Below are 17,359 nucleotides of genomic sequence, written 5' to 3'. Positions count from 1 at the left end.
ATTCTTAAAATAAATTGTTAATGAAGGGATGAGTAGGTTTTTGTGAAAGCACTTGTATCAGTATTTAACCCCAGGTTAGGTTAGATTACAAAGGCCAACATACAATAACATTTTAACAAGTTGTTTAATATCTTGGAAGCAACTTTAACATCTGACAAACAAAGATAATCTGACAAACTATACAATAATTTATATGGGATAAATTTGTTCTTATCATGTATTATATTCATTTCATCCCATTTAATACAAATTGTAATAAATATTAAACAATGAGGGCAACATTTATGAGAGAAAAACAATATGAACCAAATAATATATTTTATAAGTTTTATAGTAAAGTTTAACAGCGATCCAGATTTAGATGATAGTTAGAAGTGTGCACCAAGTTTATTGTAAGATTGGTTAAAATACAATCAACATAAAATAATCATGTTTAAAAGTGTCATTGGTCATTTGTATTGTATGACGTCATTTCTTATAAGCACTATAAAGAGCTTTGGTGTAAGAACTACATTCAGTGTTGTGTTGTGACTTTTATAGCTTGTTATCTCCCTCTGCAGTTTTAGAAAGTATCAGGGAGGTGTAGACCCCTGTCAAGAAAGATTAAAAGGATTGGATAAAGGGGTATATCTAGTCACCTTGAAACATGAAACATGGTAAAAAAACTCCTTTAAAACCTATTTTACTCCACATAGTTTTATCAACTGCAACTTCCATGCGAATTATTGGGAATATCATTTGTAGGCTCTCCTGTCAACAGTTTAGCCGGTTTATTTTGCACTCAACTTTTTGTTCACAGCATCTTTATCCCTGTATTTTCACAGTAGCTTTTGATAGGTTATTTAAGGTTAGGTAAATTTAAATTATTGCCCCGCAGGGTTAGGAATTTGGCCCAGCAGGGTTAGATTCCTCTGCAAGAGCTAAAAAATAAGAGAAAAGCTACTGTGAAAATTCAATGAAACCCGCTACTTCGTTTTCTTTCCATGATCCATGATTTCTATTATACTAAAATTAAATTAATCTGTAAATAATATAGTTCTAAAGTTTACGCCACCGAGAGAAGACGAAAAAGATTTAAGATTATAAGATCAACTGAATATTGATTACCCATTTTCCCACTAATTTCCGAAGTTGTACGAAAGATAACTCAACTATTGCAAAAGCTATTTTCAGGTTACATTGAATAAGTAAGTTAATTTGTGAAGACAAAGCGATTTATACATTATATAATATACATTCAAAATTGTAATTTTTCAAATTTTGATTTTTTCGTTAGTTTGAAGCTAGTAGTAAATATTGAAATAGGATGAGGGTGATACGTACACAATCAGAAACTAAAATTTAGCTGACCGATTAAAAGGATTAAATTGGGATGAACTAAAATTTAGTGTACCTAGCGTCCGCGTCCTATCTCAAAATTTGCTACTAGCTAATAAAGCTTCAAACTATCAAAAAAATCTTTTGACCGGGGTAGCTGAAAATAGCGTTTGCAATAATTGGGTTATCTGCTGTACACTTTAGGAAACTAAATAGGAAATCCATTTTCAGCTGATCTAAATTGGAGCTTTTATAAGGTTTCAGTTCAGAGCAAGTAAAAGAAAGAAATACATACTTTTAATAAAAACAGAGATGTCAGTGGCGTGCGAATCGAAGGGGGCGTTTGGGGCAATCGCCCCCCCCCCCCTAGCGACCAAAACGCCCCCCCCCTGCCCCCCCCTAGCGACCGCCCCCCCTGCCCCCCCCCCCTAAATGTTGAAAAATGCCCCGTTTTGCCCCCCCCCTGGTAAACAAAAATGTCCCTTTTTGCCCCCTACCCTACAAAAAGCAAAACTCTCCAATTTCCAAAAAAAAAGATCAAGAAATACTCAACAAAAAAAATTTTTGGCGCTTCGCGACAAACAGACAGTTACTATTCATTTAACCTTAATAGGAAGTATCTTTTTTGTATAATATAAACTTTTTACCAAAGAAATTTTGTACATCCCCAATGATGATACACAAAATTACCCCTTATATAGATTACAATTAGTGGATGAAACGTATGGAAACTCAACTTAATTAACCAACCAATCAATATTCCATTTAAGTCCCAAAAGATGTTGAGCTAACGAATAAGAAAATGTTTATATGAAATATTGGGGACTAGTGTAATAAAAAGCCCAAAACACCTTCCCTCCTCCCTGCATATTTGAAGAAAAAAATTTGCGCTTCGCGTCCTTCCAATTGGTTTCTGCTTTTTATCACATTGTATAAAAACATTTGTAAAAATCAAATATTTTTATTAAAAAAGTTATTTAAATAAAAATGAAACAGCGTTGATATTTATCTAAGCCTTTTTTTCAACATTGTATGTCTGTCTAAATTAATAACTATATATGATGTCATATGATGTTCATGATAAGTTTATCATTTTTTTGTGTACATACCCTTACAAAAAGACATGTTTTTTTATGGCAATTTTCATTAAAGAGCCTTAAAACTAACTACACTCTATATTCCTAACTTGTTAAAATACGTCACTCTTGTTGTAGTTAATTGATTTTAGTTCAAAGAGGAAATAAATATTTTTCGGTGCGCTTTGCACACTGCCCTAATAAATCCTTTAAAACACCACTTCATGAAAAATTGACATATTGTTAAATTGCCATTTGAAGAGGGTAGGATATGTTGATATAACTTTTTATCTTCTCTATAATAACTATGGCTGTCAGTTTGTAATGCTAATGGGGAAATGTAATTTTCTTAACTGCAATTAAAGATAGAAGGCTAAAACTTAATGTTAACACTCCCAACATTATGGAGTATAATTAAATATTAGAAATTTCTGGAGGTCGGACTGCTTTTTAGGACGTTTTTGGCAATTTTGTATCTTTCACAATTCCCCCATTGTTTGGTCCAATTCACAAAATTTTTGTAGCTAAGGGTATCAAAATCAAATTTCGGGTATAGTCCCTTTCGTGACATTGCCTCTTAATTTCTTCATATTTTCACAGTAGCTTTTCTCCTATTTATAGCCCCTGTGGGGCCAATTGCCTAACCCTGCGGGAAAATCACCTAACCTAACTTAACCTATAATAAACTATTAAAAGCTACTATGAAAATACGACGAAATGCCCCTTAAGAGGCGTTGCCACAAAAGAGACTATACCCCAAAGTTTTCCATATTTCTAAGAGATTTTCATATCTGTAGATGAAAGGACAAGTATTTTTTTTTTTTTTTTTACAAAGTTCTTTATATCTTTGGATTTTATAGCACAATAAATTTTTTTGTGGATTATAATATCAAAAAATAAAATCTCTCGTTGTTCCAAGCATCTAGTATGTAATTTACTTTGACTGTCATCACACAACATACAAGAAAAAGGATTTGTGACTTTTTCTACCTAAAATATATATTTATTTAAACTAATGCTCTTTAAATCTTCTTGTCTATATTCTTATTAATGATTTTTTGTGCTTTGCTACTTATAGATGTTGTCATCCTTGTTGTCATACAATAAAGAAATATTTAAAATCAGTTCTACATATTAGGTTTATTTTTGGTAAATTATTTCCAAAATGAGTGTTTTTATCTCCCCCCCCAAAAAAATTTTCCTTCCTGCTGAGATTTTATAACATCCCCTTCCTCCCATAAAAAATGTTTTGTGGTGGGGGGGGGGGGTGGAAGGTTAAATTATCTTCTGTTTTTTTTTTTTTTCGAAGATGCTTTCTAGCTCCCTTCCCTTCGGTCATTGCAGGGTGGGGAGAAGGGATGGGGGAGAATAGAGGGGGGGAAGATATGGGGGATATAAATGGGAAATAGGGATGGGGAAGAAGGGATAAGGACTAGAAGGCCCATAATCAAATAATCCCACCCCTTAAAACGCCCTTATTTAAAATTAGTATATATAATCAAAATGCCCCCCCCCCCTAAAGCAAAGTGCCCCCCCGGGGCACTTTGATTTAGGGGGGGGCAAAATTTTACAAAATCTTCAAAATGCCCCCCCCTAGACAAAGTGCTTCGCACGCCACTGAGAGATGTATTTTCAATACTCAACATTCATAATAGCGAAGCTTAACAAATCATTGAGAAACTTTTATTTCTTGATTCCTGGCACAATTAGGTTCAGTTTTATATCTTCGTATCAAAATTAAAACTCAGGTAGGGAGGAGAGGACATTAGGCTGTTTATTACACTAGTCCCTAGAGTTTTATAATAACGTGTTCTTATTCGTTGACTTAACAACTTTTATTGAATTATTGAATTATTTAGTTACCAAACATTTCAACCACTATTTGTAATCTATAGAAAGGGTAATTTTTGTGTATCTTTATTAGGTATGTCCATCAATTTATCGGTCAATGGCTAATCCCTGTTAAAACCACATTAAGTATAACCTAAATATTATTTGTGTTCTCTAGCTTCGCTTTTATGGCTGTTGTCTTTCTTGTATTATTTAGTGGTGAAGCTACTCTATAATTTGAAATGTTCGTCTGTCCGTATGTCCGCCTGTCTTAGTTTGAGGAAAACGTGATTTTCTCGGCTCCGATAAAAGATAAAAAAATGAAATTTTTTGACAGCATTCCCTTTATTAAGGAGTCCAATTAACTATAAAACATCAATGATGGTCGGACCTCTTTTTAGCAGGTTTTCTGCTATTTTTGTATTTTTCACATTTTTCTCCATATCTTTGGTGTTTATGGTCCAATTTCCAAATTTTTTTCAGTTTTAGATATCAAAATAAAATTTCCTGTCATTTCAAGAAAAGAACTATGACGGTCGGACCGCTTTTTAGCAGGTTTTCTGCTATTTTTGTATTTTTCACATTTTTCTCCATATCTTTGGTGTTTATGGTCCGATTTCCAAAATTTTTTCAGTTATAAACATCAAAATTAAATTTCCTGACTTTTCAAGAAACATCAATGGCGGTCAGACTGCCTTTATGCAGGATTTTGGCTATTTTTTATTTTTCACATTCTTCCGCATATCTTTGGTGTTTATGGTCCGATTTTAAAATTTTTTTAGTTAAAAATATCAAAATTAAATTTCCCGTTGATTTGAGCATCCAGTATGTAATTTATTTTGACCGTCAGTCTGTTAGTCATAGTACTGATATATAAGTATTAAAAAATTAAAAACAAATGTTGAAAAAAATTTGGATTTTTCCCCAATATACATGTTTTTGATAACTAATCTTTAAATTCTTTTACATAATTGTTGTGCTTCGTTACTTATGGATATTGTCATCCTTGTTTAGATAACTGTTAGAAATCATTGGGTGAGATTCTGGGTTTAGTAGCTTGCAAATATAGTGGAGGTCGGGGGTAAAGAAAGGGATGTAGTTTAATTTAGGCACAATTTTTCTCCCTTAATTTTCAGCTTTAAATAACTAACTTTCTACAATAATTTTAGGGGAAGTTCTTATGTGTAAATATGCAGGGATCTAAAGGGATAGACAATGGCCGATAAATTGATATATAATCCCAATATTGATGATAGACAAAATTACCCCTTCAGTAGATACAATTGGTGGTAGAAACGTTTGGACACTTGATAAACCAACCAAAAATTTAATAAAAATCGCCAAAGTTGTTAAGGAAACAAAAAAGTAAAACTTTTGGGACCTGACTAATAAACAGTCTATTATCACCTACCTTCCTGGTATTTGTGTGTGTGTGTGTGTGATTGTTTGTGTTTATTTGTTGTCAATAAGTTAACCGGCACGCTATTGTCTCTGTGAGGTCAGACCTCGTGTGTGTAAATTTGGCGGGTTTTTCTAAATGCTTTCTTTCATAATGTAACATTAGAAATTGGTTAGTTTTGCTTGTTATTCTGCTGTCATTATACTGATTAAGTTATTTTAGATATTACTATTACAAACCTTTCTCATTGTCAAAGACACGCACGCACACACACACACACACACTAATACCCACACACCAAACAAATACACTATATTTCTAAAAATGTAATTTTGCTTAGTTTTAGTATTTACTTATACCGGCCGGTGTGTTTGAAAGTGATATATAATCAAAGTCTTTTATTTACATTTTGTTCTATTTGTTGGGTTAGGTTTTCCAAGAGGGAGGGAGAGCATTTCAGTGTAGATTACACTAGTACCCAAGGTTTTATAATCATGTTATCTTATAACCGTAGATTTTTTGGTTAAGTCTAGCAGGTTCCAAAGTTTTCTACTCATGAATTTAATCTACAGAAGGGTAATTTTGTTTATTATCATACCATTGAACTTAGTCATCAAAAATAAATTTATTCCTAAAATTAAATAAATATTCTGAAAATTTTTGTCAAAAACCAAAAATTTTTAAATTACATTTTTAATAAATTAGTAAGTTGCTATAATTTTTAAATTATACCTTAATGTTATAGGAGTCAAGACAAGTTTGAAATCGATAGGGTGGATCTAACATGTAAAGCTTTCCGAAACAAACGGGTGTACGAACTGTCAGACCTACTATAATTGTAAAAAGTCTTTTTTACCACAGAATTTTTTTTTTTAAAATGACACTTGGATTTAGCTCAGGTAGAGCTGCAGTATCTGGAGAGAAGAATAGTCCTGCTGGAAGGTTTGTCATAGCCACACAGGACTTGGACCTAGGTACTCAGGTAAAAACATCAATCCTGTTATACAAAGTAGAAAGTTTTTTTTGTTGTTAGAATCTGCAGATTTTAATAACTAATGAACCAATGGTTATTTTACATTTTATATAGGAATCTTCATTTTAAGGAGGAGTAAAATTGGTCCAGCGGTTAGACAGATTTTTCAGTACAGACAGACATACATGCTGCCTCTTGTATATAGGATTAAATAATACTAAAACGATTCTATTATCAACGAAAATTAACGTAGAGACATTAAAGCTAGATATTTTTTCACAATAAAAACTAATTTTCAGAAGAATCATTCATAAATTGTTTTTCTATCAATTTTAATGTTTTTCATAAACTTTTCCTACTCTTTCTGGGTTGGTTTTAAATCAGAATTTGTTAGAAACTTTCCGTTGATATACACACATTGGTAGATCATTAGTTAGTCTATTCAAAATTTATACATTTACTCTGTACTCTAATATTCCAGGGAACTAATTGGATAAGACAATGGCCGTTAAATTGATGTACATCCCCAATGATGAATAAAATTACCCTTCGTTTAGATTGAAATTAGGGGTTGAACGTAAGAACACTCAACATATTTAACAAACCAATCAAAATACCATAAAGCCCCCAAAGTGGTTGAGCCAACGAAAAAGAAAACGTTATCATAAAGTTTAGAAACCAGTGTAATAAACAGCCCATTATTCCCGCTATCTCTGTAAATATGCAGTACGAATAATTATGTTCTCGCAAGTTTTATTCTATAAACCCAATCTTCTCTCACGTTCCTCACCCTATCCTATAGAAGTAGGTTGTATTCTTGCCCCTTAAGATCTCGTAAACTACTGGACCAATTATTACAAGTCAAGTAAGTTTAATATTAGTCCAAGCAAGGACGTTCAAGCATTTTTCATTTGGGGGAGGGGGAGTAAAAATTTAAAATAATAAATTTGGGGGTACCTAGGCTACCTAGGCAAAGATGTGCAAGCTTTTTATATTTAAGTGCCTCCAAAAAATGACGTCATACAATTAAATGACCAATGAAAGGCCAGTAGATATTGTAACCAATAGTAAAATTCATACTGGCCTCTCATTGGTTATTTCATTGTTTGACGTCATTTTTTGGTGGTACTTTACGCTGTTTATAGGCCAAAGAAAAAAAATCATTCTTAAAATTAAAGATTTTTTTTTCGTAGGTGTTATTTGAAGAGTCTTATGTGCAAGGACCAAGACAAAATTCAGCAGATCTTATTTGTATTGAATGTTGCACCCTCTTAGATACTGACTCTATGGTAAGTTGCTTTTCTTTACAAAGTACACCGCTCACTTTTTTCCGTATGCAAGTATACATACTTCTACAGACTAGTACATACACATTACACAAAGACAAAATTCAGCAGATCTTATTTGTATTGAATGTTGCACCCTCTTAGATACTGACTCCATGGTAAGTTGTTTTTCTTTTGAAAGTACACCGCTCACTTTGTTCCGTATGCAAGTATACATACTTTTACAGACTAGTACATACACATTACACAAAGACAAAATTCAGCAGATCTTATTCGACATTTCAAAATATTCATATTTTGACATTTTTTTTAATTAAAGGTCAATAATAACATATACAATTTTTAGCAAATGTTTTTCCTAATTTTTTCGTTGGAATCATTTCAAAACTTCTGCTAAATTAAGATCAAAGGGGAAAAACTGTGAAATTTTCTGTTTTTTAATCAAAATTTTGCTTCTAAATGGCTATTCTATACTTATGTTTGTCGGCTCGTTAAATTGTCTTTTCAGTTAATTGCAAGGACGAAGGAGAAATTTTATTTAGTAGCCTAATAAATATGTGTACTTTTATAAAAACTTATTGTGTAGTGTCCAAAATTCGGGATCAACTGCAGTTCACGGTAAAATATTCCTGGTAACGAATATTTACAAAAATCTATGAATTTTAAAGGCTGCCAGATGCCAAACGGCTGAACGTACAGATCATACCCGCACACCATTTTAAGCGGCATAAGAAGGCCTGCAAATAATCTGGAATAGCCATGATCCAATGATGCACAGGGGAAAGCTTCACTGAAGAAAAACGCGTAAAATAGGTCTTTTTTGTGCATTTCTTTGCACTGCGAGATAATTCTGCATTGTTGATTTATGGCTATTCCAGATTATTTGTAGGCCTTCTTATGCCGCTTAAAACATTGTGCGTTCAGCTGTTTAACAGCTAGCAGCCTTTAAAATTCATAGATTTTTGTAAATATTCGTTACCAGGAATATTTTACCGTGAACTGCAGTTGATCCAAAATTTGTCCACTAATAATTTTACTCTATAGAAGTGGTATTTTGTTCATTCTTCATTGGGAGTGTTCATTAATTCATCGTAATTTTTACATGTTTTGCCAATAAATCAATGATTTTGACTTGTGTTCATAATAATTATATCTTTATGTCCTTTTAAATATTTTAAACTGAAATTTAAAATTTTAAACTAGATATTTAACAAGAATAAGTTAAAATCTAAGGACTGAGTAATTTAAATTTCCAGTTATCAAGGGGGGGGGGGGTGTAAGGTGATATATATTTTTATTTACCTCTTCCATAAAAGAACATAAGAAAACTTTCATATGATATGGGGCAAAAAAAATTTGGTAGCTTCGAGCGACAATTTTCTAGTAAGTCATTGAGTCTTTAACGGCTGTGCTGGTGCTTCTTTAAAACTGTTAACATCCTTGTTAAAAGCGAAACTTTTCTATAATTAGGGTCGATCTTTCCATCCAGGAAAGCTCTCCTAAAAATGTAAGTATGTCCTTAAACAGTATCCTGTATTTGAGAATTTTTTCAACAAATTTACTTAAAATTTTGTTTAAACTTATATATTTATTTTCTGTTTATTCGGTTTTGGCACACTACAAGTGTTAATGTTCGTTTGTCCTACAATTTTAGGGCTTTGCTTTATGGATGTTTTCATATTATTTTTAGATGAAATGTGAGCTCTGTGACTTTCCTCTGTGCAAATCTTGTGCTGAGTCAGGTGAGAACATTTTGGGGAGTTTTTTAAATCTGCTTTTAGTGGCTAATAAAAATGACGTCATTCTGGCCTACTATTGGTCAATTAAAATGTATACTGGCCTGTCATTTGTAATTTAGTCTATGTATTGACCTATCGTTGGTCATTTGTATTATATTACGTCATATTTTATTGGCAATATAAATAAAATTCTACTAGGGACTATTTCTCTGGGGTGGGTGGAGGTAACCTTCCCACAAATAGTTTTAAATCTTCCTTTAAAATATTAGAAGCTTCCCAGAAAAAAAAGAAGAGTGAACCTAATGAAATCTAAACATTTTGGGGGGAAAGTGGGTGGGCAATCCAATTTGGATATGCATGAAATGTCTGAAATTCATGTGACTCATTTGCAAAAATAACTTAGGGTTTTTTTAACCAAAAGTATTTTTGGGGTTTTATAGATTTTTAGTAGCGAAGCTACTCTATAATTCACCTTGTCTGTCCTTCAGTCAGTCAGTCCGACAGTAAGTCCGTAACGCTATGGGGGAAACGTGATTTTCTCGGCTCCTATTAAAGATAGACAGCTGAAATTTTCAGACCTTTTTCGACTAAAGATACTAAAATGGTTCCTTTACAAGCCCAATCAATCAGTTTTAAGATATATTTTTATTTCAAGCAAAATTTATGAAAATACTAAAAAACAGCAAATTTGGGTGTTACCTTTTATATGCACAGATACCATAAAATCAACAGAAAAAATACTTATTTTTACTTTTCTGTCATTTTTAAAGTTTGATTCTGTTAAATTAGCTATTCTTGAAGGGATTTATGCATTGAAATATACTGAAACATAATATTTGGCAGAAATTAATGTATTTCAAAGAAAGAAAATTTTGAAATTAAGAAATTTGACCTCTACCACTTTAGAGGACAGCTGCCAACCTCCAGTTGACAGGATATAGTTAAATACTTGTTAGCAATAATAATTAGCTCAAAAAGTAAAACTAAAAGTTTTTTAATATGGTAAAAAAATGATAATCTACATCTTAATTTTGGGGATGATGATCTAAAGGACGATCTTACTGGTGGTGATGATGACCCAGATGGTATCCAAGTACTCTAAAGTGATAGAGGTCGAATTTCTTATTTTCAAAATTTTCTTTCTTTGAAATACATTAACTTCTGCCCAATATTATGTTTCAGTATAATCAATGCATAAATCCCTTCAAGAATAGCCAATTTAACAGAATCATACTTTAAAAATGACAGAAAAGTAAAAATAAGTATTTTTTCTGTTGATTTTATGGTATCTGGGCATATAAAAGGTAACACCCAAATTTGCCGTTTTTTAGTATTTTCATCAATTTTCTTTAAAATATAAAGATATCTTAAAACTGATTAATTGGGCTTGTAAAGAAACCATTTGAGTATCTTCGGTCGAAATAGGTCTGATTTGTGAGCTTTTTTGACCAAGTTGTGGCCAAATAATAATAAAACATAAAAAAAGGTAACACACTTTATGTTCATCTATTCTATACTTTGTTTTGTCCATCATTCTGTTAATTGGGGTGCTAGATCGATTCCTACATTTTTATGTTTTTGTAATTTTCTCGACTTCTTTTCAAGACAGAGGACTGAAAATTTAAACGATTGATTTATTTTACATTCTACATATTTTCACTAAGTTTTATTAAGATTTGTTTATTAATTGGGGTGCTAGATCGATTCCTAGATTTTAAGGTTTTCATGATTTTCTCTATTCCTATTCAGGATTGACGACTTAAATTATCAGGGATTGAATAAACTCATATTCTACATATTTCCATTAAGTTTCAATAAGATTTGTCTATTGATTGTGGTGCTAGATCGATTCCTAGATTTTTAAGTTTTCGTGATTAAAAGGTTGCGTGATTTTGCGATTTTCCTATTTTATCAAGTTTAATGATTATTCTATGATACTGCTCTTTAGTAAATTTTTTCCCAATATCCATTCATATTTTTAAGCTTCGCTACTTATGGATGTTGTCATCCTTGTTTCTTTGTGTTGGGTTGCGGAGTTATAATGATAATTTTATTTAAATTAAATGTCCTATTCTATATAGTAGTAGAATGTATATGTATGTGTGTGTCCCAAAAGTTCACGTAAACGGACAGTTTAGACATTTTGAGTATTATGTTTTAAGCTGGTTTTTTTTATGTATTTAGAGGTTAGGGGCAAAATTACCAGTCCTTTTGATAAGCACTTTAAATTAAACAAAACATTTGATTTAATAATATAGAAATTCTATTTCTGATATGGCTTTGAAACCGATTAATATCCACTCGATTAGAACCGGTTTTGAGTCATGCTAAAAATCATATAACGTACCGTATAAAAAAAATATAATATAATTATACATTTTATATCAACTGAAATCTGTTTATAATACGATTCGATAAATAACAATTCTAGTATGAGTATTATCCGCTCGTTTAGAACCGGTTTTAAGCCATACTGAAAATTCATATATCGTATAGTATTTTAGACAATTTTTAAGGAATAATAAAATCATTATCCGCGGAAAACTATCTATAACAATGTGCAATAAATAAATATTAAGGAATTCGAACCTATCACAATGAAGAGTGTCACATTTTTGTCTTAAACGGCATCAAGTTTAGGTAAGTTTTATATAAATAACGAATCATGGAAAGAAAACCCAGTAGTGGGTTTCGTCATATTTTCATAGTAGCTCTTCTCCTACTTCTAGCCCATTCCGAGAAACTTCCTAACCCTGCGGGGCAATTAAAAACATTTACCTAACTTAACCTAAAATTACCTATCAAAAGCTACTGTAAAAATATGACGAAACCCGCTACTTTGTTTTCTTTCCATGATCTAAAATATAAAAACAATTGTCAAAAAGATTAAAATAAAAACGGCATGATTCAAATGGACGCAATATATTTCTAGTAACTATATTCAGTAACCCGCTCAACGCATCCGCTCGTCTTCGGGAAGGTGATAGGTTCGAATCTCGGTCCGACACCGCGTCATAACTAAAGACGTTAAAAATGGTTCCCACTGCTACTATGTCAGATGCGCGACGCAAAATAGTTATAGTGGGGGGAATGCCTTGGCCCAAAACAGGCGCAACTCGCTACCATGCACAGTTGGAACTTCTCAGACAAAGGTCGTGCATCTCAGAGAGTTGGTTGTCTGATGGATGAATGGACGCTTTACAACGCAATCATAAGTATTGTATGTATGTTTCAAGGTGCGTGGAGAGAGGTCTAGTACCCGAAGCGACACCTAGCCCCCTAGAGTGTTAACTCTCTTAACTATATTCAGTACTAAGCTTTCTAAATCATACCAAACTGTTACAGGAATCATCATGCAAAGATTAAAATCGATTAAGACAACTTCAACTCAAAAACCCAAATCAACGATGTTAGTCCCCTTTTCTTACAGACAGATGTAAGGCCTGGCCCTTAATTTTGAAAAGTTTCGCCTTCATAAAAAAATAATTTACAAAAGACTTTTCAGCTAAATTAGATCAGAAACCATAAAAAGTTTATTTTTCTCCAAAAAATGTTTATTTTTGTGTTTTCTTTTCTTTTGAAATTTTTGTTAGATAAAACTAGATATTGATGATTTCCTGTTAATTAATCATTAAAAGTTTTGGGTTCTTTGCCAAAGTGAGGCCATTCTAAAGAATTACTGCGAAGCGCAAAGAGGTAATTTTATTTATCATAATGGAAGTATGGAAGGGGAGATTTGAGGGGTATTAATTGATATCATTGTCAGGGATATTAAGAGACTAGAGTTGGGCTCGATATAATTATTAATTATCTCGCTATTGGCTAGGTTTATTCAATGTTTTATTTACTTTCTTTTAGTTGTCTGAATTCTGACTATTGACCCTATTCTTCCATTATCTTCTCCCTGATGATTTCTTTCTTTAAATTTTTTTAGGATCTTAATATTTTTATTTCAAATTATCGTCCTGAAAGGGTTAAAATGTTTAGTTAACTGTTAAATTTTAGTTCAATATCTGACCACATTACTCACGTATCGCTAGTATCAAATTATTTTAAAACTAAGTTTTCTTTTATTTACTATATTATAAATTTTAATTTTCTGTTTTATGGATAGAAATGTAATACTTCAATATAATTCAAGTAGCAACATGAAATAAAAAAAATGGATTTATTCTTCATACAGTAAAATAATAGGTCTTATCGTTCTGGTCAATGAGAGTTTATTACGGATTATTGGAGCACTATGAGTTTTAAACATTAATCCTTTGGAAAACTTGAGCTCATATATAGACATTTATTTCCTATATAGATTTGTCATGGATCTTGATGCAATAAAGCAGGCTGTTTTGTAAATGTTAAAAATTGGAAGATTTCATTAAACAAAAGTTCCTGCAAATATAAGTATAAAATAAGACAATAGACGAAAAAATGAAATATATTACCACTTATGATGAACAAAATTATTCTTTACTTGATTTATATTATTAGATGAAATGTTTAAACACTGCCATTTTGGATCCAACCAATAAAGTTCCAAAAGTTTTTGAGCCAATGAAGAAAGTTACGTGGTTATAAAACTTTGGGTACCAGTGTAATTTACAATCATAATGTTCCCACCCTTCCTGTATTATATAATTTTCATATCCAGAGGGCGGTTTTATAAAATTTTTGTCATCTTCGTTCAATCAATCAGTGACATGTCGTCTTCATTTAATCAATCATTATTATGAAAATTCCCCGTAGGATTTAAACAGAGTATACAATTATTTATTTAATTTTTTGCTTTTGTTGGTACAGCCCTCATAGAAGAAAAACAAAATATCTTAAATCCATTTTACTGTATATTAATTAATGATGTTTTTAGAGCTGTGTTAGACATCATACAAATGGCTAAAATAATAATTTTAAAATTTTTAATTCTTAAATTATATTTTCTGTTTAAATCCTACGGGGCATTTTCATAATAATGATTGATTGAATTTATACGACATGTCAATGATTGATTGAACGAAACCGACAGAAGTTTTATAAAAAAACAATAGGTCAACAATAGTGTCTCATTGTTGTAGGAATCATCAAAATTAGTTTTAAAGAATCAACATATAGCAAATGAAAGTATAAATCTTTTAATAATATAATAAAATTATAGATACTACACTACCCTATAATTATAGGAATCTATAATCAAGGTTTGAAATAAAAAGGACAATTCTAACAATATATCATTGTAAATGAAGGAAAGTAATTTTTCCCATGTATAACTGTTCCTAGACTTGGGTGTTGTATTTTGGTTATACCTTATCATTTTAGGAATCTGTAAACAAGGTTTGAAATAAATATGACAATTCTAACAATATATTATTGTAGAAGTGTAGATGAAGGAAAGAAATTATTCCCGTGTATGAATGTTTTTAGACTTGGGTGTTGTATTTTGGTTATACCTTATCATCTTAGGAATCTGTAAACAAGGTTTGAAATAAATAGGAAATTCTAACAATATATTATCGTAGAAGTGTAGATGAAGGAAAGAAATTATTGTCGTGTATGACTGTCTTTAGACTTGGGTGTTGTATTTTAGTTATACCTTATTATTTTAGGAATCTGTAAACAAGGTTTGAAATAAATCGGACAATTCTAACAATATATTATTGTAGAAGTGTAGATGAAGGAAAGACATTATTGTCGTGTATGACTGTTTTTAGACTTGGGTGTTGTATTTTGGTTATACCTTATTAACTCAGGAATCTGTAATCAAGGTTTGAAATAAATATGACAATTCTAATGATATATTATCGTAGAAGTATAGATGAAGGAAAATAATTTTTCCAATGTATAATTGTTCATAGAATTGGGTGTTGTATTTTGGTTATACCTTATTATATCAGGAATCTGTAATCAAGGTTTGAAATAAATAGGACAATTCTAACAATATATCATTGTAAATAAAGGAAAGTAATTTTCCCATGTATAACTGTTCCTAGACTTGGGTGTTGTATTTTGGTTATACCTTATTATCTCAGGAATCTGTAAATAAGGTTTGAAATAAATATGGCAATTCTAACAATACACTATTGTAGAAGTGTAGATGAAGGAAAGAAATTATTCCCGTGCATAACTGTTCTTAGACTTGGGTGTTGTATTTTGGTTATACCTTATTATCTCAGGAATCTGTAAATAAGGTTTGAAATAAATAGGACAATTCTAACAATACACTATTGTAGAAGTGTAGATGAAGGAAAGAAATTATTCCCGTGTATAACTGTTCTCAGACTGGGACTTAAAGGCATTCAAGATTTAGAAACACATCATAAGGTAATTATTTAAACTTCAAATCTGGGCTACTTTATTAAAGTAACAAGATGCTTATCTGTCTGCCTGCGCCGAGAGTGTTCGCTAACCAGTGGACCGATATGGTTCATTTTTTTAGAGAAGCTTAGACATTATAAACTTGTGACCGAATCAATATTTCATTTTATAATCTATGCTCCTAAACAGATGTCTTAACCTCTTTTCGAGGAAGCTTTGTGTTTATCAAGTACGAAATTAATTCCTTATCATTAATCCTAAAACTAAGCGCAAATGTCGTCTTTTTTGACTTTCCCTTCATAAAGTGACGCAGCATGGATTGTTTATATGCGCCCACGTTTTCACTTTTGAATGAGATATGAGAGTGTGAAGATTTCGGAGAACAAAATTGGGCCTATCATTGGTCTCATTGTGTGTGAACGACCCTAGTATATCAGGGATTTGAAACCATAAGAGCTTCAGGTAGAATTTGTTATTTTTATTAAGAAGTATGGTGTATAGGACGATTATATGTAGTTTTAAAAAGGCTTTAGCCAGCTAAGCATGAAACTTAATTATGATTAATATATGTTTTAGTAATTTTTATGTGCCTTATTGTTGCATTTATCAATGATTTATTAAACCAAATAATTTTCCTTTAAAGCCAAAGTTTCCAAAGATTTTTTACCGTAGAGAAAAATGATTTTTAAAAAGCAAATAAGATTACGTGGTTATAAATAACTGGAATTATGAACTAATTGATATTGTAATTTCAGGTCTTTGAAATAATTTCATCAATAAATCTATATATTCAGTACTAAGCTTTCTAAATCATACCAAACTGTTACAGGAATCATCATGCAAAGATTAAAATCGATTAAGACAACTTCAACTCAAAAACCCAAATCAACGATGTTAGTCCCCTTTTCTTACAGACAGATGTAAGGCCTGGCCCTTAATTTTGAAAAGTTTCGCCTTCATAAAAAAATAATTTACAAAAGACTTTTCAGCTAAATTAGATCAGAAACCATAAAAAGTTTATTTTTCTCCAAAAAATGTTTATTTTTGTGTTTTCTTTTCTTTTGAAATTTTTGTTAGATAAAACTAGATATTGATGATTTCCTGTTAATTAATCATTAAAAGTTTTGGGTTCTTTGCCAAAGTGAGGCCATTCTAAAGAATTACTGCGAAGCGCAAAGAGGTAATTTTATTTATCATAATGGAAGTATGGAAGGGGAGATTTGAGGGGTATTAATTGATATCATTGTCAGGGATATTAAGAGACTAGAGTTGGGCTCGATATAATTATTAATTATCTCGCTATTGGCTAGGTTTATTCAATGTTTTATTTACTTTCTTTTAGTTGTCTGAATTCTGACTATTGACCCTATTCTTCCATTATCTTCTCCCTGATGATTTCTTTCTTTAAATTTTTTTAGGATCTTAATATTTTT

General features: G+C 31.4%; 1 protein-coding gene across 1 annotated transcript; it reads left to right on the top strand.

Annotated features, from left to right (window-relative positions):
- The first annotated feature begins 6,492 nt into the window (after window positions 1-6,492).
- LOC145320197 (uncharacterized) lies at window positions 6,493-16,726 on the top strand. The gene is made up of 6 exons (XM_080162636.1): window positions 6,493-6,604; window positions 7,789-7,884; window positions 9,572-9,623; window positions 12,200-12,260; window positions 15,842-15,932; window positions 16,721-16,726. Exons 1-6 carry the CDS (start codon window positions 6,500-6,502, stop codon window positions 16,724-16,726), a joined length of 411 nt encoding a protein of 136 aa, XP_080018762.1. The 5' UTR covers window positions 6,493-6,499.
- The last annotated feature ends 633 nt before the right edge of the window (window positions 16,727-17,359 follow it).

Source organism: Acartia tonsa, chromosome 5 (genome assembly GCF_053477335.1).
Source record: "Acartia tonsa isolate MP-2025a chromosome 5, ASM5347733v1, whole genome shotgun sequence".
NCBI classification, from domain to species: domain Eukaryota; kingdom Metazoa; phylum Arthropoda; class Copepoda; order Calanoida; family Acartiidae; genus Acartia; species Acartia tonsa.
This window is presented reverse-complemented; position numbering and strand designations above follow the sequence as displayed.

What these genes read in the sequence shown, in the direction of transcription:
- LOC145320197 (XM_080162636.1), top strand. Translation starts at nt 6,500, where the DNA reads ATGACACTTGGATTTAGCTCAGGTAGAGCTGCAGTATCTGGAGAGAAG. An exon ending in ACTTGGACCTAGGTACTCAG is followed by an intron (nt 6,605 to 7,788) that starts GTAAAAACATCA and finishes TTTTTTTCGTAG; the next exon opens with GTGTTATTTGAAGAGTCTTA. An exon ending in CAAATCTTGTGCTGAGTCAG is followed by an intron (nt 9,624 to 12,199) that starts GTGAGAACATTT and finishes ATAAATATTAAG; the next exon opens with GAATTCGAACCTATCACAAT.